This window comes from Mustela erminea, chromosome 2 (assembly GCF_009829155.1).
Source record: "Mustela erminea isolate mMusErm1 chromosome 2, mMusErm1.Pri, whole genome shotgun sequence".
NCBI lineage: Eukaryota > Metazoa > Chordata > Mammalia > Carnivora > Mustelidae > Mustela > Mustela erminea.
The window spans coordinates 75,341,122-75,363,496 of NC_045615.1; the positions used below are offsets into that span (position 1 = coordinate 75,341,122).

At 36.4% G+C, this 22,375-nt stretch overlaps 1 protein-coding gene across 2 annotated transcripts in view; it reads left to right on the forward strand.

Annotated features, from left to right (window-relative positions):
* Window positions 1-1,350: 1,350 nt before the first annotated feature.
* Window positions 1,351-22,375, forward strand: part of USP53 (ubiquitin specific peptidase 53) — a 65,199-nt gene continuing 44,174 nt past the window's right edge. Inside the window, exons 1-2 of one of the 2 annotated variants that reach the window (XM_032333295.1) lie at window positions 1,351-1,668; window positions 16,337-17,004. In XM_032333295.1, the coding sequence (XP_032189186.1) occupies window positions 16,861-17,004 (144 nt within the window). In that variant the 5' untranslated portion in view covers window positions 1,351-1,668; window positions 16,337-16,860. The remainder of the gene's footprint in view (window positions 1,669-16,336; window positions 17,005-22,375) is intronic. The other variant, XM_032333294.1, reaches the window with a different exon arrangement.

A 22,375-nucleotide genomic window follows, 5' to 3' on the forward strand; every position in this document is an offset into this window, starting at 1 on the left:
AGTAATGTCAGACAACAAAAGAAAATGGAGAATTTAGGAACACAGAGGGCCTTAAAAATATATTTAAAGTGTTTCAGAGATGTAGTTGCAGAACCAAGAAATAGTGGTACTAGGGAAACCGAAAGGAGAGTTAATAGTGTTATTGTGTTTTTTAAAAAAAATTTATTTATTTATTTGACAGAGATCACAAGTAGGCAGAGAGGCAGGCAGAGAGAGGGGGAAGCAGTCTCCCTGCCGAGCAGAGAACCCAATGCGGGGTTCGATCCCAGGACCCTGAGATCACCTGAGCTGAAGGCAGAGGCTTAACTCTCTGAGCCACCGAGGGGTCCCCAGTGTTGTTGTTTTTTAATGCATTTCCCCCCCCCCATCTTCCTCCAGAACTTTTGAATTTCTTGAAGGAAGGAACTATGTCTTAACTTTCACTGTACTTCTTTAGTGCTTAATTCAGTGAAGGGAATATAGTGAGCGCTCAATAAATTCACTTATTCAGTCTCAAGCAAAATGTACCTATATCAATGTAAAATGTTTCTTCATTCTAATTCTTCAGATAAACTTTTAGTTGCCTATGAGTTTACTTACATGAACTTCCATAACCTGTATGGTCTACCTGCCTCAGCTTTGAAATGAGTTTCAAAATTTTATTATTTATTGAGAAGGATCTTTGATACTAAAGATGGCAGTGGGTTTTTTTAAACTTCTATTTTTTTAAAAAAAACATTTTACCAAAATTTAGCCCGATTTCGAGGCAGCAGCTTGTAGCTTAAAGCTTGTTCTGAAGCAGAGTAAGGAGACGGCCAAATTCTTCTTACCACAATTAACTACGAACCGAGTCAACACGTTTATCCAGGCTTTCGCTTTATTTATAGTCACGACACAACCAGTCGGGCAATATACATTCATGCCAATGGAAGCCATTTAACTGTAAGCAAACGATAATGATCCACAGAAAGCTAAAAGAAACTGCACACCCACATGCGATTTGGAAGCCAAGCCGTACAGGTTTTTTTTCCTCCGGTAACAATACTTAACCCAGTCCTTCGTGGGTCCGCGTTCCTGAGAAAATACCGAATATACTGACCAAGAGCACCGGAATAATCACCTCCACTTAGGAGACCTATCCCCTCCTTCCCTCTACACCACACAAGCGACCCACAAGCACCTTCCCCAAAAGCTAAGTCTTAACACACCGCTCTTGCCTTAGGGGAACTTCAAGCTCCTGCTCTCGCGGGATCTCGCGCCTTGGAGTAAGTGAACCGGTTCGCGCGCCCAGTCGAACCCCCGCGGGAATACAGCTCTCCAGGTCCGGAAAGCCGGGAAATCGCGTGTGGGGCGGGGCTAGCTCGGCGAGCGTGAAGGCGGGGCCTTTCCCGAGGAGGCGGGGCGGGTCTCCTGGGACCTGTTGATCGCAGGTGTCACTGCCCTGACTGGCCCTTGGGTGTTGGGGCGTGTGCGCATGCTCCGTGCTCAGGGTCGAGCTCTGGGCGGCGAGACCAGACGTCTCTGCTGCAGTTCCCGGTGAACCTCGGCTGCGGTGGCAGCTGTTAGTGTCAGACGGGTGTTGGCGCGAGGCAGAGCCGGGCCAGCGGGAGGTAGTCCGGTGGAAGTGGAAGGCCCGTATTTCTTTATCTGGACCACACTCTCCCTCTCGTTAGATAGGCAGAGCTCAAGGTAAGTCTCCGAAACTAGTCCCTGGATAGAGATCCAGCGACCTGCGACCCCCGCCCGGGGCCCGAGTGGGAGACCCTTTCCAATGCCAGATCTTGTTTCTCCCGTAGCAGCCCTGCGACATCCTCCGCCCCCGCTCCGCGGACTCTGTGCCGGGATTCAGGCACCCGAGGTCACGCAGCCTTCCCGCCTCCTTCCCGCCGGGTCCCGGCCCGGAGGAGATGCGTCTGGCCAGGCTGAAGGCGCGCGGGAGGCGGGAGGAGGTGCTGGATTTCCTGGGTCGTGGTTGTTCACTGCTGTCGTGTTTGAGGCCGGACACGAGGCAGAACCTGGGAGTCCAGCTGGGTCGCTTAGTGCGTTGGGATTATGAATATCACGCTTACTTGGCCCCTGCCCCTCACCTGCCGAGCAGCCACTGCCTCGTCCCAGCAGCAGCTTTTCAAAGGGGTCCGGATGGTTATGTTGCGCTCCTTGGAGAAGAGAGATGACTGGATTCGTAGAATATTTGGGCTGGTGGCTTCTGGGTGGTAGTAGTAATTTATAAAGTTAATGTTTAGCTTTTAAACGGCGACTTATGGTGCGTTTATCAAACTACTTTCAAACATCGTTGGAGAACAGGAAGTACTTGTACAGGTGTACTAAGGAGGCTTTCTAAAGCCTGCAATCTGAGCGTGTTCTGAGGTTTTGTTATCCTGCCACAGGGTTTTCTCTGTCAGTGCAAAGTCTGATTAATGCTTGCAAAATGTACAGCAAGGCTTTATTTGTTAGACAGCAGAGTATGCCAGAATGTTTCCTTATCTGGAAAATATATGTATTTTTGCAAGGGATTTTCAAGGCTATTTATGAGGGATGTTTAGATTAGGGTCTGATTCGCTTTTAATTCTGTTCTTTAAAGAAAACCCTTGCTAATTCTCAGTGTCTAAAAGAAGTAGCAAGTGCTAACACAAAATGCTGATTGAATATACTTTTGGCTAAATTGATACTTTTAAGTTTAATTTCCTATTTTCAGTTTCCTGATGATGGGCCTAGGCAAAGCACTTTCATCTTGTGAAAAGAGAAATTTTTTAAAAAAACCCTTTATTTTGCAAAAGTCATTTATATCTGTCATTGTCATAAGAATTCCAAATAGAATCACTGTTGGTAAGAGTTAATTATAGTCAAACAAAAACACAGTTTTTGTTTTTGTTTTACATTTTAGAGGCTCTTAAAATAAGCTTTTTGGACAGTATGTCTAGGTTCATGATTAGTGGTGATAACCCATGAAAGTGATTTATTTAAATTAGTTCATAAATTAAAGTCATTGGTAGTTATGTGTACTTTTTTTCCTACAGTGTAAAAATAAGTGATCAAGAACAGACCTTTGTCTATTAATTTAAAAACTTTTTTATAAATGCATAGTGTTCATGGGAACTTGACATTAGTTTTTTAAAAGATTGCTATTTTACTGTGAGGGGGTACCCTTTTCTGCCTAGTGTGTTCTTCTCCTTGAAAAAGGAAATCTTGGGGCGCCTGGGTGGCTCAGTGGGTTGGTTGGTTGAGCCTATGTCTTCGGCTCAGGTCATGGTCTCAGGGTCCTGGGATGGAGCCCTCCTGCATCCGGCTCTCTGCTCAGCGGGGAGCCTGCTTCCCCCTCTCTCTCTGCCTCTCTGCCTCCTTGTGGTTTCTGTCTGTCAAATAAATAAGTCAAATCTTAAAAAAAAAAAAAAAGGAAATCTCTTTTCAAAAACTTATAAGTTTAGTATGTACCGTGATTCTAGATCTTTTATATTATTTAGTGTCAAATGTTTCTTTTAAACTATAGTGTCAAGAAATACAATTTTGAAATTATGGTTTAGAACCTTGTTTTAGTGAAAAGGAGAGTTAAAAATGAACATTTTTATTTATTTTAAGGTGAGGTACACATCAAAAAGTCAAAATCAGTGTTGTTTTTCCTGTTGAAACTGTTTGGAATTCACTCACTTACCATGCTAGGGAGGATGTTGCTTTACCCTACAATTTTCCAAAAGTATGTTTGAAATCTATGAAGTGGTATATTAAGCTACCCTACAAAGACCTTTACTTATTACAATACTTAGCAGATCTTGTTATTTGACAGCTTTAACTATAAGGTGTTTCTTAATTATAGACCCCAAAGACAACCTACAGCAAGGTTGTTTATGTAGTGCATCTGAAAGTATTTTGAATACAGAGTGTGCTAGGATACTAGGGCCCCCCTAGTCAAAGCCTACTGGTTCTCTTAAGCTCTTGGATTAAGGGAAGAAGTGTACTAATTTATGTCATCTTTGGAGAACTAGCTAGAGATTGGTGATAGTACAAATGTATATTATTATTAATTTTGTATAGATGTAATGATTTTAGAAGCTTTTGCATTACAAAAGATGCACATAGTAGGAAAAAGAAATGGATGCAACCTGTTCCACCACAGATAAAATCTTCAAAGGTTATTTAAACTTTAAATAACTTTATATAATATCCTAATCTTGATGAGTTACTTTTAAGATAATGGGAATATTATATTTTTATATCTATGTATCTATCTATAGACTATTTAGGTAAGAAATATCTAGTCTTTGCTTTTCCAAGTTAACCCATATCCTCTATCAGTAGTTCTTTTTTTTTTTTTTTAAGATTTTATTTATTTGGCAGAGAGAGATCACAAGTGGGCAGAGAGGCAAGCAGAGAGAGAGAGAGGAGGAAGCAGGCTCCCTGCAGAGCAGAGAGCCTGATGTGGGACTCGATCCCAGGACCCTGAGATCATGACCTGAGCCGAAGGCAGTGGCTTAACCCACTGAGCCACCCAGGCGCCCAGGTTGAAGAATTTTTGTTTTAAATAAGTCACTTCAGAAAAGTTGCTGCATATATTCATATTTGTAATTCATCAAAAAATACAATATTATGCAACAAAACCATATTTCAATATCTTAGCTGTTATTTCAGTCATCTGAGTTGTGGCATTTTTTTAATCAGTTTGGTATTTTTTAGTACATTTTGTAAATGTAACTTCTATTTACTTCTATTTGGTAAATATTGACCTACAAAAAGCAGTTTGAAGAAATACTGTTCCTTTGGAATTTGGAAACTTTTTTACTTAACTTTTTGTGATTTTTTGATTAAGCAACTTTTCTCAATGAACATTTATCTATTGTTATGCTAGACACAGAGATTGTAAAATTAATAAGACAACATTAAAGTCATTAAAAATTTGAGTTCTTCCTTTTCAGAGCCTTATCTCTGGCTGTTCCCAATCCTCCCCCAACTGAACTGAGTTTCCAAAGATAAAATAGTTTTTTTTTTTTTTCCCTTATATCCTTGCCTTTGCAAGATGCTGCTTCTCCTCTTTCCACTTCCCAGTCACCCGTACCATACCTGTGAAGTATTTTCTAATCCACCAAAAGACAACAGATTATCACTTCATTTTGTGTTACCACTATATTTTGATCCATATCATACAAAGAGCTATACTGTGTTGCTGTAGAGGGACACAGAATAAGGGAATCTGGAGATGATGGTATGTGTACTGCCATCCTACGTGTAAAGAAGAGTACTGTATGCACAGCGCAAAAGATGGTAGGCAGAGGAGCTTTCTAGGGGACCCAGAGACAGGATGATAGCAATGTCCAGGTGTGTTTTGGGTGCTCTAGTTATTTTTTATGGCTGGGTAGATCATGTTATTTATGAATCAAAATAGTGGTTAAGGAAGTTTGTAGTTACTTTTCTGAAGAATGGTATGTAGGTTGGATTTTTCTAAATTAAATCTCTGTTGCTTACATTGTTATTGCAGAGTTGCTTTCCATTGATTTCTGATGTATTGCCTTCTAACATTTTACCTCAGTTTCTCTAGTCTAAAAGCTTGTAGATGAATGCTTAAAATAATACTGTGATGAAACCACTTGTAAACCATTTCCCAACATTTTCTTGTAAATTAGAACTTTTCATGTTAAATTTTCTTAGAAGTAGGATATCTTTGTAAATGAAATCGCTTATTTTCTACTAAGAATGACTTATTAACAGATATTACGATTCAGAAATTGTTACTTTATTGTACAATATATCTGATATAACTAAGGCTATAGTCAAGATCGATAAATCAGTTTAAGGAAATGGAGAAAGATAGCAAAGTGAGATATAAAATAGTATGATACAGCTTTTACTTTCTTTCGAATGTTTATATTATTAAAAATAATTTTACTTTGAAGACTGTTTTTTGTCATTATAATTAGCTTACATTTACTGAATGCCTGCTATATTTTGGACATATGTTTATGATACTATGACTTCTTTTAAAAGATTTTGTTTATTCATGAGAGACAGAGAGAGAGAGAGAGAAAGAGAGGCAGAGGGAGAAGCAGGAGCAGGGAGCCTGATGCAGGACCCTGGGATTACAACTTGAGCTGGAGGCAGGTGCTTAACCAAATGCAGACACTTAACCGACTGAACCACCCAGGCACCCAGACTATGATCTTTTTATATAATTGTGATTATAGATTATGTAACTGATATGATTTTAATGGTTGAATAGTTGAGTGATGTTCTGTGCTACTGGGAACTTTATCAGAGGTGGAGGAAATGATTGTGAGGCACACGAGGTCAGTATCAGACCATGGATTCCATCCTTGTCAAGAACCTACCAGGGCATTCTTTGTCCACCAGGTGTTTTATGCCTTGGCATCTTCGAAACTTCTGAGGCTGCGTAAAAAACTCTTGCTCCTCTCATGGTAGTCTTCCCTGTTTTTAGACAAGCAGGCTCTTGGAACCCTAAAAGATTTTCCTTCTATAATATATGCTGTATAGGCCTGAAATAATCCTACCTCCTTGACCTAGTGGCCAGATGGTGGGAAATTGTCCTGAACTCTGATGGCCTAGGTCATCTTAGTTAGGAATACTCATTTGTTCATTAAAGTTTCACTTTATTTCCTGAGCTTCCTTCAGTTAGTATTTAATGAGTACTTACCATGTATTGGGTACTGATTTACATGCGTGGGATTCACTTTATATTCTAAGATGATTGGGAGGAGAAACAATAATAATCCTAATACGTCAGTTATAACAGCATATAAGATGGTGGTGAATGCCAAGGAGAAATGCCATGGTAAGGGGGATTTGGAGTATGGAGAGGAGGTTATGATGGGTTGCAATTTTAAGTCCGTAAAGGCCTCATTTAGAAGGTGATTTTAGAAAAAGGCAATCATGAAGGGAGCCAGGGAGAAGCCATGTGTGCATCAAGAGGAAGTGTATTGCAGGCAGAAGAATAGCCAGAGTAAGGGCTTCATGGTATATTCAGAAATAAGAAGGAGGCTGAAACAGCGGCAATAGAGAAAGTGAAGGGAAAGTAGTTAGAGATGAAGGTGAGGGGATGGGCAGGTGTAACATAGTAAGAAATTTGTATTTGGTCTCTGGCTCCATTTCCTGACATACAGCTCCTAAAACCCTTGGAGCATCTCTGGAAGTGATTTTTTCTGTTTCTTTTTCTTTTTCTGTTTCTTTTTTTTTTTTTTTTCTTTCTTTCTTTCTTTTTTTTCTTTTTCTTTTTTTTTGCATGCTAATGAGATGACTGCTGGTTGGGGGCTCCTGGATAGCCTTAGGTTGGGGACTGGTTGCCAGGGGAACCAACTCTGTGATTGGAAGAATTGAACTCTCAGTTTGTGCACCTTCCTCTACCTCCAGGGAGGGGAGTGTGGTGGAGGTTGAGCTAATCACTAATGGCTAATGATTTAATCAGTTGTGCCTACCTAATGAAGGCTCCATGAAAAGTCCTAACTGGGGACACCTGGGTGGCTTAGTCAGTTAAGCGTCTGCCTTCTGCCCAAGTCATGATCCCAGGGTCCTGGGATTAAGTGCTGCATCTGACTGACTGCTCAGCAGGGAGCCAGCTTCTTCCTCTTCTTCTCTCCCTGCCTGCAGCTCCCCCTGCTTGTAGGAGCTCTCTCTCTCCCTCTCTGTCAAATAAATAAATATAATCTTTAAAAAAAATCTTAACTGAAGGGGTTTAAAGAGCTTTTGGATTAGTGAACATGAGGAGATGCTGAGAGGGTGGTGTCGGGAGATGGCATGGACACTCCATGCCCCTTCCCACGTACTTTGCCTACACATCTCTTCCATCTGGCTGTTTCTGCCAGTCTACTCAGTAACCTGAGTTCTGCGAGCTGTACTAGGAAATTAATCAATCATCCTTGAAAAAGATTGTGGAGATCCCCCAAATTATAGGCGATTGACCAGAAGTATGAGTGACAACTTGGGACACGTGATCAGTGTCTGAAGTGGGAGGGATGGCCTTGTGGGACTGAGCCCTTGACTTGGGATCTGACACTAACTTCAGGTAGATAGTGTCAAAACTGAGTTAAATTGTAGGGCGTGTTGGCGTCCACTGAGAATTGAAGAATGGCTTGTGGAAAATCACATCTGGTCTCAAGCGCTGTGAGAGTATAGAAGAAAATGGTTTTTACTTTAGCAGATAGTGCAGGGCCTCACAGGCTATTATAAAGACATTTTGGGGTTTCCTCTGAATGTAATAAAGACCCATTGAAAGGTTATAAGAAGAGGGGTGACATTGTGATTTTATTTTAGAAGGATCTTTTTGTCTGTTCTTGAGGATAGATTTTGAAAGGTAGGGGCAGAAGCTAGGAGACAATTAGGCGGCTATTCTAGCAATCCAGGCACGTTTTGAAGATGGTTAATACAAGAATAGAAGTGGAGGTGGTGAGAATTGGTCACATTCTAACAGATATGTGAGAAAGAAGAGTTAAAGATCATTCCAAGTATTTGTTCTGAGCCACTGGAAAGATGATGTTACCATCAACGGAGATGGGGAAGGAAGGTATAGATAAAACAGGAGTTCACTTTTGGGTTTTGTCAAGGCAAAGAAATGTTATGTTATGCCTGCTTAGGTATAATTCTTTTCTGGAGATGGTATCCTAAAGCAGATTGCTATAATCCATTGTCTTTACTGATCATAGTCTATATTCTGGATACACATGAATGAACTCATGTCTTTCTCTAGTTAGCTACCAGTGGGAACTAGTGAGTAGGTAAAAGCCATAAGAAATAAACATAGTTCTTTTCTGGACAAAAAGAAATAGAGCAAAAAAGTGCAGAACATTGAAAATTATTTAAAATTTGCTGTTTTTATTGGTAGAGGTATAATATTTTCTTAATACTTTAATCTCATTTTCTTTGTTTTATAAATTTTCTAGTACACTCTTCTCTATACCTCCATTTGTAGAGTAACAGTGGTTTTGTATGTCGAAGGACACTTATTCTTCAATATATCTTCTTTAATCTTTTAACATAATAGTGAACATACTTCTGTAATGAATTAGATTTTTAATGGTGTCAACTTGCTGTGCATCTTTACCTTCTTATCTAGAAATCTTAAATACTTTTACTAGTTAGATGAACTGTTGTAGTATATCTGTAAAAAGTCTTCAGTGTTTCCTTGAGCTGCTATATTTCTTATTAGTGAAAAGATGTTAAAATGAAATTTTACTTTACAGTGTGGTGGCTCAGCCGGAGTATATTTCCATAGCTTTATTGGCAGCAGTTCTATACTTCTGTAGCATTATGGATATTTCTAATTTTCCTGATTTAATACTTCTGTGTTGTTTTAAAAGTCTATATAATATTCTGTTTTATAACCAAAACAAACCCCAATAAATATAAAAGAACAAAGGAGTCTCATGGCTTTATCAGCTATTATATTAGTTTTCTGGGGCTGCTATAATGAAGTACAACCAACTGGATGGCATAAAACAATAGAAATTTAGAAGTCCAAAATCAAGGTTTGGCAGAGTTGGTTTATTTAAGGGACTCTGAGCAGAAGCTTTCCTTTCCCCTTTCTTGATGGCTGTCAATTCTTGGTGTTCCCTGACTTGTAGCTATATCACTCCAATCCTTAGTAGTATTCTCTGTGTCATTAAATAGTATTCTGTGTCTGTCTGTCTGTCTGTCTCTTCTTCTAATGATAACTGCTAGTCTTACTGGATTAGGGCCCACCCTAATGACTTCATCTTAACCTAATTACATGTGCCCTATTTCCAAATGTTCACAGGCACTGGAGGTTAGGATTTTAATATACCATTTGGTGGACATAATTCAACTTGTTTTATAAGCTTAATGTTCACTTTTAAATTGAAGAAAAGGGAACACTTCCAAACTTATTTTATGAGGCTATTTTTACTCTGATACCAGTGATAAATAAGGAGACTCTAAGAAAAGAATATACAGGCCAATATCCCTGATGAACATAGATGGAAGAATTCTCAAAAAAATATTAGCAAACCAAATTCAGTAGCCTTTTGAAAGGATCGTAATGCCATGATCATGGGGGATTTATCCCCGGCATGCAAGGATGGTTCAACATTTGCAAATCAATATATATCATTTCCACATTAAGAGAAGGAAAGATTAGATGCAGAAGAAGCATTTAACAAAATTCAATATAAAAATTCTTTCAATATAAAAATTCTCAGAGAAGTGGTATAGAGGGAATGTGTCTCAATATAATAAAAGCCATATATGACAAGCCCACAGCTAACATCATTCTCAACTATGAATGTCAAAAGCTTTTCCTCTAGGATCAGAAATAGAATGGGTACCCATTCTCACCACACCTGTGAAAGTCCTAGACAGTGCAAATAGTCAAGAAAAATAAATGGCTGGGGCACCTGGGTGGCTCAGTGGGTTAAGCCGCGGCCTTCGTCTCAGGTCATGGTCCCAGGGTCCTGGGATCGAGCCCTGCATTGGGCTCTCTGCTCAGCAGGGAGCCTGCTTCCCCCTCTCTGCCTGCCTCTATGCCCACTCGTGATCTCTCTGTCAAATAAATAAATTTTTATAAAAAAATGGTATCCAAATAGGAAAGGAAGAAGTAAAACTATTGCTATTTGCAGATGACATTATATTATATGTGAAAAACCTAAAGACTCCACCAACACCTGTTAGAACTAATAACTTGAATTCAATAAAATTGCAGGATACAAAATCAACATACAGAGATCACTTGCATTTTTTATTCAGTCAATTTTATCTGACCCTAAAATTGCTACATCAAATTTCTTTTGGCTTATACTTTTCTGGTATATCATTTTAATTTTATAGTTTCGTGTATATACACATATATAATTATATAATGTATAAATGTAACTAAATATAATATGTAAATTTAACTAATATACATAATATAGTTTTTTTTAGTACAGGCCTTTTTTTTTTTCACTTTAATTTTCAAGCTTGATTGTCCATCCCTATTTTAACAAGATATATATACACTCCTTGCTCAGATGTTCATTGAAAGCATATAGATTTTTTCACATATATTATTTTACTGAATTAGGATTATATTACATTTCTGCATTTTGCCTTTGTCACTCAAAAATACCCTGTTATATAATTATGTCCCTACTTATGGACATTCATTTTGTTTTTTTCCTTATTTTTGTACCTACCAACTATATCTCAGTAAAGTAGTACTTTTGGGGGGGTGGCATAGATTCTCAGTATTGGGGTTTTTAGATTGAATTGTGTTTTTAATTTTAACAGTTGTTGCCAGGTTGATATAATATTCCTACAAGTTTATTATAGTATAATTACATTTTTTATTAGTCAACAATAAGAGAAAGTACCTCTTTCCATTTATCTCCCCAACAGTGTTTAAGTTTTTGCCAGCTGATGGAAAGAAACAAATTACATCTTAATTACTCTCATGATACCTCTGTTGAGGTCTCCAAGATTCCTGACATTCCTAGGTTTGGTGATTTTGTAGAATTTTGAGCACTCAGCATATATTCATACTTATTGCTCTGCTTTATTAATTATAACAAAAGGAAATAAAGCAAAATCAGCAAATGGATAAGGATCATGGGATGAGTATGATAGAAATCAGGCAGTTTCTCATGATTTTCTTCCAGTGGAGTCACATGAAACACATGAATTCCTTCAGCAACAAATTGTGGTATCATATATAAAATGCAGTCTACCAGAAACCTGTTTAGCGATTCAGTCCATAGAATTTTTTATTGGAAAGGGGCTACATAGTTGTCCTCTATCTCAAATGTTATCAGCGCTCCAGACTTCCAGAAGGAAAGCAGGTATTCAGGATAAACCACATTGTCTGCACAGTTTCGGTGTAGTGACCAGCTCTCACTAGTTATTGTAGAGGGAATCCTCCCAGAAATTTAAATTCTAAAAGCCTAAAACCTTGCAAGCAGGCTTTCTAAGGATAGCAGTCTCTGGCCTGCTATGCGGTCCTTTCTTTTTCCTTGTTTCTTAAGTAGCTTTATTGTAATATAATTCACATGTCATACAATTCACTCATTAAAAGAGCACAGTTCAGTGGTTTTTAGTATATTTACAGGAAGGTAAACCTATCACCACAATTTTAGAACATTTTCATCACCTTAGAAAGGATCCTCGTACCCTTTTGCTTTCACTCTTCCCTTCTTATCTCTATAGACCCACTTCTCCAGTCTAAGTAACCCCTTACTCCCAGCTGTCTATAGATTTCTCTGTTCTGGACACTTTGTATGAATGGAGTTGTAACATGTGGTCTTCCTGAATGACTTCTTTCACTTAGCAGAATGTTTTCAATGTTCATCCATATTGTAGCATGTAAAAGTACTTTTCTTTTTATGGCTGAATAATATTCCATTGTATGAGTATGTATACACACAAACTCACTCATACTGTATGTTGTTTATCCATTCATTAGTTGATGAACATTTGGGTTGTTTCCACCTTTCAGCTGTTAGAAACATTGCTGTGTTAGCTCTTTTCTCCATAATCTCCCAAGTAGTTATTTAAAGAATAAATATAGAATCACATTTACATTCCTGGAATAAACCCTCCTTGATTATTATTCTTTTGAATAGTGTACATTATTCTTTTGACACATTGATAGATTATATCTGCTAGTGCTTTATTTACAAGTTTTGTATCCAAGTCACATTAGTCTGAGGTTTATCATGTTTTGAAATTAAGGCTATGTTTGCTTGATCAAATGATTTGAGATACTTTGTGTATTATTTTCCCTCTGGTCTGCAATAATATGTTAGAATTAACAGTTCTTTAACTTTTAGATAAAATTGAACTTTGAATCCATCTGATTCAGAAGGCTTTTTTTAAAAAAATATTTTATTTGTTTATTTGACAGAGAGCTAGAGAGAGAGCACAAGTAAGGAGAGCGGCAGGGAGAGGGGGAGAGAGAGAAGCAGGCCATCCGCTGAGCAGGGAGCCCGATGCGGGGCTTGATCCCAGGACCCTGGAATCATGACCCGAGCCGAAGGCAGCCGCTTAACCAACTGAGCCACCCGGGTCCCCCAGAAGGCTTTTTCAATGGGAAAGCTTTTGTTTCCATATTATTCTAGATTTTGAAAATGTTTTCTACTTTTTCTTGGGTTAATTTTGTTAATTTGTATTTTGCTGGGAAATTACCTGTTCCTTTAGGTTTTAAAAGTTATTGCCCAAAGACTTAAGACATAAGTTGCTTATATATCTGTGGTCATTTCTCATTTATCAATCTCTTTAGTGTTAATATACCTCTTTTCCTTTCTTTCTTTAATCAGGCTTGTGAAGATTTTATGTTATATTAGTTCTTACAAAAGTTTTCTTTTGAATTTCTTTTTTCTTTCTGTTGTTTGCCTATAAATGGGCTTGAAACTCTTTTTTTCTCTCTCTTTTCAGTGTAAGTCTTCATAATTTTTATCCTATTTCCTTCCCCACATCATGTTTGGATTTTTTGAGTTCCTATTTTGTTTCTGAGATTTTTGGACTTTAATTCTGGAAAAATCTTAGTCATTTCTGAAAGGATTTACTCAATTTACTTTATCCTCTTTCTGGGAATCCTTTTAGGTAGTATTGATTTCATCCCTGCCTTTTAGCTTTTTCAAAATGTTTATATTTTCCACTTCTTTATTCCTTTTTTAGTGCTTTGTAGAAAAATTTCCTGACCTGAACTTATTACTCAATATGGTTTTTGCTTCTATTAATTTTGCTAGTTAGCTCATTCTTTTACAAAATTTCAGTTGTAAGTTTATTTTAAATTTGTGTTCCCTTTGGTCTGTTCACTCTGTTTTCTGTGTTATAGGATGTTCAGTTTGTTGCCTTTGTTTCACCTTGCTGGGCCTCCTCAGGTGTCTGGTCCTCTTTTTCTTCGAGTACCAAGTTACAAACTAATGATATTTACATGAGAAGTGTGAAAGCACTAGGCTGTCATTTGTGTGTCTTCAGATGATTTCTGAGGGTAGAGGTGGGATGTGAGTAGAGGGGCTTGATTTGGAGTGATGCAGCATGAGCGTTGATTCCCAAAAGAAATTTCTGTTTCTGTGCCTAGCGGCATGATCTTCCCCAGATCCTGCTCTCCTTTGTTCTATTTCAGAAGTAGGGGTGAGGGCAGAACACACATGGACCTAGCACATACTTGTTACCATTCCCAAATTGGTTATGATCTACGGCTTTTCTGCTGTTATAATCTCTCTTACCCTCCAGATGGCAGTAGGGTGGTAGCTGAACTTGACTGTTTGGTTGCATTGTGTGAGGTGGGAATTCTCTGCCAGTGAGGAATGGAAAAGGTCTTAACTAGAAAGATCTTTTCCAGTCTGCAACACTTGGCCCTCTCTATGTCTTAGCTACCGTTTCCCTCCCACGTTAGAAGCCAGTAACTTTTGGTGTTCTTAAGGTTTCTTTTGTGTAATCTCCAGACTTGGGCTGCAGGTAGGGAACCAGAAGTATATACTCATTTGATGTCTTGCACAAGAATGGAAGCCAGAGATGGGGCGCCTGGGTGGCTCAGTGGGTTAAGCCGCTGCCTTCAGCTCAGGTCATGATCTCAGGGTCCTGGGATCGAGTCCCGCATCGGGCTCTCTGCTCAGCAGGGAGCCTGCTTCCTCCTCTCTCTCTCTCTCTGCCTGCCTCTCTGCCTACTTGTGATGTCTCTCTGTCAAATAAATAAATAAAATCTTTAAAAAAAAAAAAAAAAAAAGAATGGAAGCCAGAGTATTTTTAAATTATCTGTTCCTGTCTTTGCCTTTCACTAAACTAAGCTCAGTAAAGGTAGAGATCGTTGCATATACCTTAGGACAGTTTATGGTACAAACTGGGTGCCTAGTAAATGATGAAAGAATATAATTTCAAAAGGATTCTTTCATCAAAAATACAAATTTACTACCAATATAGAGCTCTCTTAATGTTGTAAAATTATGCATTTATTAACAGCTTAACTTGTATGAAAGGTTTGGGGATCATTCAGATCACTTTAGAGAAAGTTGCATCCCATAGAGTTAAAATAAAAAGAAAACAACTCACATAGTATAGTGTTTAAGATTTCCTGAAACATTTAACCTATGTTAATTAGGGCTGTTACTGTTGTCCCCATTTTATAGATGAAGAAGCCAGGGAGGACAAGGATTTATCTAAGACTAAATAGCTAATAAATGATGAGCTAGTATATGGGGCTGGAAACAAGTCCTGACTTTAATTCTTTAGATAAGATGCTTTATTCCTTAGTGCTTTCCTCCTGTTTTAGTGGGTATTTGACCAATGGTATTGTTCCGATCTGTGCCATTCTGTCTTATCTTTTTGTGCTGTGAAAATGGAGCTCATGACTTTAAAAGAGTTTAAAGCTGAAGTCCTTAACAGAGGTTTTTCAGTACCCCCACATGATCTGTTTCCCATCCCTCCTTTTCAGCTTCTCCCTTTGTTTATGTTCCTCATGCCACACTGGGCTGCTTACTGTTTTTCCAACATGCCAAGCATTCTGTTCACTCTGCTAGAAACACCTTCTCCCAGGTGACATCTTCACCTCCTTCAAATATTTGTGCAAAGTTAACCTGTTCAATTAGATTTCTCATGACTATCCTATTTAAAAGTGCAGTCTCTCTACTATTATATACATTTCCCATCCTCTTTCCTTGCATTGTTTTCCTGTTAGCACTCAACACATAACTCTTCCAGTACAAGTTATGATTTGTTATTTATTATTTATTGTATTAGTGTTTGCCTTTCCTCATTATTAGGTTAGTCCAGTGCCTGGCACAATACCTGGCTCAGTAAACGTTTGTTCGGTGAATGGACATAAGAAGGAAATTTAATTGGTTATATAAGATCTTGTTAGTAATACTTGTTTTTAATGAAGTTTAAAGACCTTTTACTCAGGATCATGCATTCATGCATTCATGAATAGCATAGAAATTGCTTCACTAAGTTTACTAAGATTTGTTTATCAATTTAAGGTTTCTTCTGAGTTTTATTGTATACCAATTTATGTAAAATCTACAGAATTTCTTGGAAAAATAATATGATTCTGTGCAAGACAGGTAACAACATAGAGTGTCTGTGTATTTGTTTTAATAAACAAAGCAATTTAGTGTTGACAACAAAGTTAGTATTTTTGAAAATACCAGCTGAGATCCAATTTACTTACAGTTTCCTTTAGAATATTTTCCTTATGTAACCAGTGACCACTGAAATCTTCAAGTATGTAGTGATAGATGTCACACTGATACTTTAAAAAATTGTTGAAGAAGAATAATGTTTTCTTTTTTATATTTTAGAATATTATTAATTATAATCCTTTTATGATTATATATTCAGTATTTGTGTTCAAATAGTAAAACAGGAATTTTCTTGTTTAGCCATTCTTGATTAGCTTTTGCTTTTATTTAAACATTTATTTTCTTTCTTGTAGATTTGCTTTGAGGTCACATTGATAAGAAATATGGAGCTACCTTTGATAACTTCACTTGTGAAAGAGAGAGTCTTCTTTTTTACTAAAAAAACATAAGGAAAACAAATGACCAAAGGAATCATGCCAGATGGGAACTCAACATCTTTTTCTATCATCTGTTTTTTAAACCATGAAGATAAATGGCTTGTGCTTTAAAGAATATTGTTTGTTCATCAACATTGTTTTTAGCAGTTTTAAAAAAATCTCTTTCTACCTTAACTACACAACTCTTTTATAAAATTTAATGCATATAAAAATCTTTAAGATTTCTTTTTTAGAACTTCAGTGTTTATATACCCTATTTTTGCTTGATAAAGTCATCAGAAATATACAGCATCAGGAAAGATATGGTACTTGGAAACTTATGTTACTGTAATTGACTACAGTGAATTTAAGTGGACAATTCAAGACATCATCACATTTATCATCAGAAATATCACATAAACATATAATTCTTGGCTTTAATGTAAAAAATTTTCTTGAAAATGGCATGGGTAAAATTCTTACGGAAACCTGGTGGCAATCTTGGAAAAGTTTATCAACCTGGAAGTATGCTCTCCCTTGCCCCTACCAAAGGCTTGTTAAATGAACCAGGACAAAACAGCTGCTTTCTTAATAGTGCTGTACAGGTGAGACCATAATTTCTTGTTAAATTTACAAAAGTGCTTTTCAGGAGATCCTTTGTTTAATGTTTCTTAAAGTGTAAGAATAAAGTTTTTGTTGCCTGAAATGACTTTTTAATATTACTTTTAATGGTATCAAAGATATTTTGACTTAGAATTTTGTTTTTTTATTAAAAATAGAAATCAATATTATTTATTTAATATAAATGGGAATGGTTTTGCAACAGAATAATGTATTACTGTGATATAAAATATTTTGATTTAAAATGTTTACTTAGTAAATTAAAATTATAAATATACTAAAATATATAAAATAATTTCTTTAGAGTCTGCTAATCTACCCCCCCACTACTCCCTCCCCACACACAGTTTTTTGTAAAAAAGGAATCCAGTAGAATCCCTGTAGATAGCTTGGGTTGAAATGAGAATGCAGTTTTAATTCTCAGGACTCAAACTTCCTTCAGCCTCCACTCTGACCTTAAATCGCTTCTCTGGAATCATATTTGGACACCATTGTTAGTGGAATTGAAGATTGATCCATTTTGCTCCAGTCCTTGTTGAAATTCTTTTAATTAACAAGTATATGCTAACCTGCTTTTCTTCTTTAGATAAATATCCTTTCTTATGTAAGATGTAGTTTTTATTCAGTAGTTCCAGATTTTGTAGGATCTTGTGTCTTTCTGACCATTGACTCTATAATACTAAAGATGAGGAAGATTTAGAATATTGGAATGTTATTCTATTGACTGTAAAATATACCTTAGAAGAATTTATTTAAAATAAATCACTTCTCACATATTTTTCCATTGTTTTTTTTTCTCCTGAAAACAATAGAAAGAGAAATATTGGTTAATTAACTCATGATAAATGAACATATCTAGAATGTGTCACATGCTTAGACATCTGACTCAGACTTGTTTTCTCAATTGTTCTCTGTCTGAGACAGATGTTAAACTTGAAAGTTCTGTAATTCGCTCAGGCAAAGAGATCTAATTGGCATTCTAGAATGCACTGGGACCCTTAAATGGGAGACACTCTTCTGCCTTGGCCAAAAGATCTTACTGGCATTAAGTGCTATGAAAGTTGCAGGAAAATATTTATTGAACATCACTGCATGTAGGGAAATAGTTTATACCAAAAGACTTAGAAATAAATGCTTTTGTTTAAATCAGGCTGTGAGAAAGGGTTTCTATCACTTTAAATCTTTTTCTGTTAACCCTTTTCCAGTTCTTTTTTTATGTTTATGTATTTCCCTCTATTTCTGTAGTTCCCAAATGCTGTGTGTAGTTAGTGAGATGAAAAGCATGTTATAACAAAATTCTGAGTAAGGACACTTATGGTAAAGAAAATGGAGAAGTATTCCAATGATTATATATATAATATTATATAATATATATATAATATAATAATGTATATAGTAATATAATCATTCCAATGATTATATATATAATACATAATTTTTAATGAACAGTCCAGTGATCTTTACTATGAAGGTTATTAAATTTCTGCTGCTCTTCACTCCTTTATATAGATTCAGCATTTCATCTGATATCATGTATTCTCCTTCAAGGACCTCTTTTAACATTTCTTGTAGGTCAGGTCTGTCATTGGTGAGTTCTTTCAGCTTTAGTATTTCTGGAAAAAAATCTGTTTCACTTTTGTTTTTGAAAGATATTTTTCCTAATTAAAGAAGTCTAAGTTGGCAGTTTTTTCCTTTCTGTACTTTAGAGATTTTGGTCCTTTGACTTCTACCTTACATTATTTCTAGTGAAAAACTATTGTCATTCTTTGTCTTCTGTATGTAATGTGTCCTTTTTTTCTGGCTCCTTTTAAGATTTCTCTTTTTCACTACTTTAAGGCAATTTGATACTAATGTGCCTTGACATAGTTTTCTTCATGTTCCTGTGTTTGGATTTATTGAGTATCTTAGATCTGTGGATTTATAATTTTAATCAAATTTGGAAAGTCTTTGATCATTATTTCTTCAAATTTTTCTGTCTCTTCCTTTGAGGGACTGCAATTACATATAGTTTATCTTAGGTTGTCCCACAGTTCACTGATAATCCCTTAATTTTCATTCTCAGTCTTTTTTTCTTTCTCTCTGTTTCATTTTTTTATGGTTTCTATTACAATGTTTTCAACTACATTAATCTTTTCCTTTGCAACGTCTAATCTGCTGTTAATCCCATCCAGTATATTTTAAATTCAGACATTGTATTTTTAACCTCTTTTTAACTTCTTAAAAATGTTTCAGCTCTTAACATGTTCATTCTCTTCTATAGCATCTTGAACATATGAAATACAGTTATAATAATCTTTTTAATGTACCCATCTACTAATTCTGTCATTCTGCACACTCTGGGTTTTGACTGATTTTTTTTTTTTCTCCTCATTTGGGAATGTATTTCCTTGTTTATTTTAATGCCTGGTAATTTTTGATTGGGTGTCAGATATTTTGAGTCTTATTTTATTGGGTGATAGATATTTTTTATTCCTAGGAATGTTCTTGAACTTTGTTCTGGGATAGAGTTGCTTTATTTAGAAGCTGTTTGATCATTTTACTTTTAAGCTTTGTTAGGCAGTCCCAGAGTTGTGTTTATTCCAGGATTAATCAGAGTAGATTAATCTGGATAAGACCCTTCCTTCTTTAGCTAATGCTCTGTGGATTATGAAGCATTCTACATTGACTATTAGCAACACTATCCTAGGCAGGTAAGAGCTCTGGGCACTATTCCCTCTAATTTTGGGGAGGTATTTCTTTTCTCAGCCTCAGGTAGTTTCCTCACAGTATTTGCCTGAATACTCAAGGGGGAGCCTCTGTAGAGCTGTGGTGTTTACTCTGTGTGCAGCTCTCTTCTCTGCTGTACTCTGCCCTGCCAACTCTAGCTGCTTTAGCATCTCTGAACTTCCACCTCTGTCTCTTCAGCTCAGGAGATCTGTTGGCCCAAATATTAAAATGCCTGCCATAAACTAATTTGCAAAGCCAGTCTTCACTAACAAGACAGGTACTCAAATATAGATTTTATGATAGAAAAAGCCTGACTTCATTTTTTAAAAGGCAGTCTGTAAATGTTATTATATATTTTGATGAATAGTTTTAAAAATTGCTGAGAAATAAATTGTGGAATATGTCTTATAAGAAATTATGAAAAGTGGACATTATTAAAATGTACTATTTTCAGTAGTTGCTGCACTAATTTACATTCCTACCAACAGTGCCTGAGGTTTCTCCTTTCTCCACATCGTCACCAATACTTATTATTTCTTTTCTTTTTTGACAGTAGCCAATCTGATAGGTGTGAAATCGTATCTTACTGTGGTTTTGATTTGCATTTCCCTGTTGAACATATTTTCAGATCTCTGTTGGCTGCCTGTATGTTTTCTTTGGAAAAATGTCTATTCAAGTCCCCTGCCCATTTTTTAATCAGGTTGTTGATGATGTTGTTGATATTAAGTTCGATAAGTTCTTTATATATTATGGATAGCAGCCCCTTACTGTATGTATGAGTTGCAAATATCTTCTCCCAATAAGCAGGTTGCCTTTTTGTTTTGTTGATGGTTTCCTTGGTGTACAAAAGCTTTTAGTGTAATATAATCCCATTTGTTTATATTTACTCTTTTGCCCTTAGCAGAAGAGACTGGTCAAAACAAACTATATATATATCTAAGACTGATGTCAGAGAGCTCACTGCATTTCTTTTCTTCTAGAAATTTTATGGTTTCAGGTTTTACATTCAAGTCTCTAATCCATTTTGAAGTTTTTTTGTATGTCATGTAAATGTGATTCAGTTTCATTCTTTCCCATGTAGCTGTCCAGTTTTCCTAACACCATTTATTGAAGAGACTCCGATATTTTCTTCATTGTATAGTCTTGGCTTCCTTTGTCACACGTTAATTGACCATATATGCATGTGTTTATTTTTGGGCTCTCTGTACTGTTCCATTGACTTAAATGCGTCTGTATTCCTCTCAGTACCATACCATTTTGATTACTATAGCTTTGTAGTGTAGTTTGAAATCAGGAGGCATGATGCCTCTAGCTGTGTTCTTCCTTCTCAAGATTACTTGGCTATTTGGGTACTTTTGTGGTTCTGTACAAATTTTAGGTTTATTTTTACTTCTGTGAAAAATGTCATTGCTATTTTGATGAGCATTGCATTGAATCTATAGATTGCTTTGGGTAGTATGGATATTTTAACAGTATTAATTCTTCCAGTCCATGAACATGGACTATCTTTCCATTTGTATTTTTTTTTATTTCTTTCAACAATGTCTTACAGTTTTCAGAGTATAGTCAGAGCTTATTTTATTGTGCTTTACCTTATTACACTTTGTAGATACTGCATTTTTTACCAATTAAAGGTTTTTAACAACCCTACATCAAACATGTCAGTGGACACCATTTTTCCAATAGCATTTGCTCACTTGGGGGCTTTGTCATATTTTTATAATTCTTGCAGTATTTCAAACATTATACCCATCCTGCAGCTCATGGATCAAGGAGTAATTTTCACTTTGAAGTCTTGTTATTTAAGAAATTACGTACAGCTGTAGTTTTCATAAGACTGTAGCTTCCATAAGTAGTGATATCTCTGATGGATCTGGACAGAGTAAATTGAAAACGTTCTTGAAGACTGAATCTAGATGTTACTAGAAACACTCAATGACTCATGGGAAGAGGTCAAAATATCAACATTGATAGGAGTTTGGAATAAGTCAATTCCAAACTTCATGGATGACTTTGAGGGGTTTAAGACTTAACTAGAGGAAGTAACTGCAGATATGGTAGAAAAAGTATGAAAACTGGAATTAGAAGTAGAGCCTGAAGATGTGACTGAATTGCTGCAATCTCATGATGAAACTTTAATGGGTAAAAACATCTTAATGGATGAGCCAAGAAAGTGGTTTCTTGAGATGTAATATACCCTTGTGAAGATGCTGTGTGCATTGTTGAAATGACAACAAAGCATTTAGAATATTACAAAAACTTAATTGATAATGCAGCTGCAGAGTTGAGAGGATTGAGTCCAATTTTGAAAGTTCTGTGGGTAAAATTCTATCAAACAGCATTGCATGCTATGTAAAAGTAGTTGGAGAAAGGAAGAATGAATTGCTATGGCAAACTTCATTATTGTCTTATTTCAAGAAATTATGATAGCCACTCCAGTTTCCCACAACCACCACCCTGATCAGTCAGCAAGCTATCATATCAAGGCAGGACTTTCTGCCAACAGAATGATTACAACTCTCTGAAAGCTCAGGTGATGGTTAACATTTTTAGCAATAAAATATTTTTAAATTAAGGTATGTACATTGTTTTCTAGACACAATGCTATTGCACGGTTAATAGACAACAGTATAGTGTAAACATAACTTT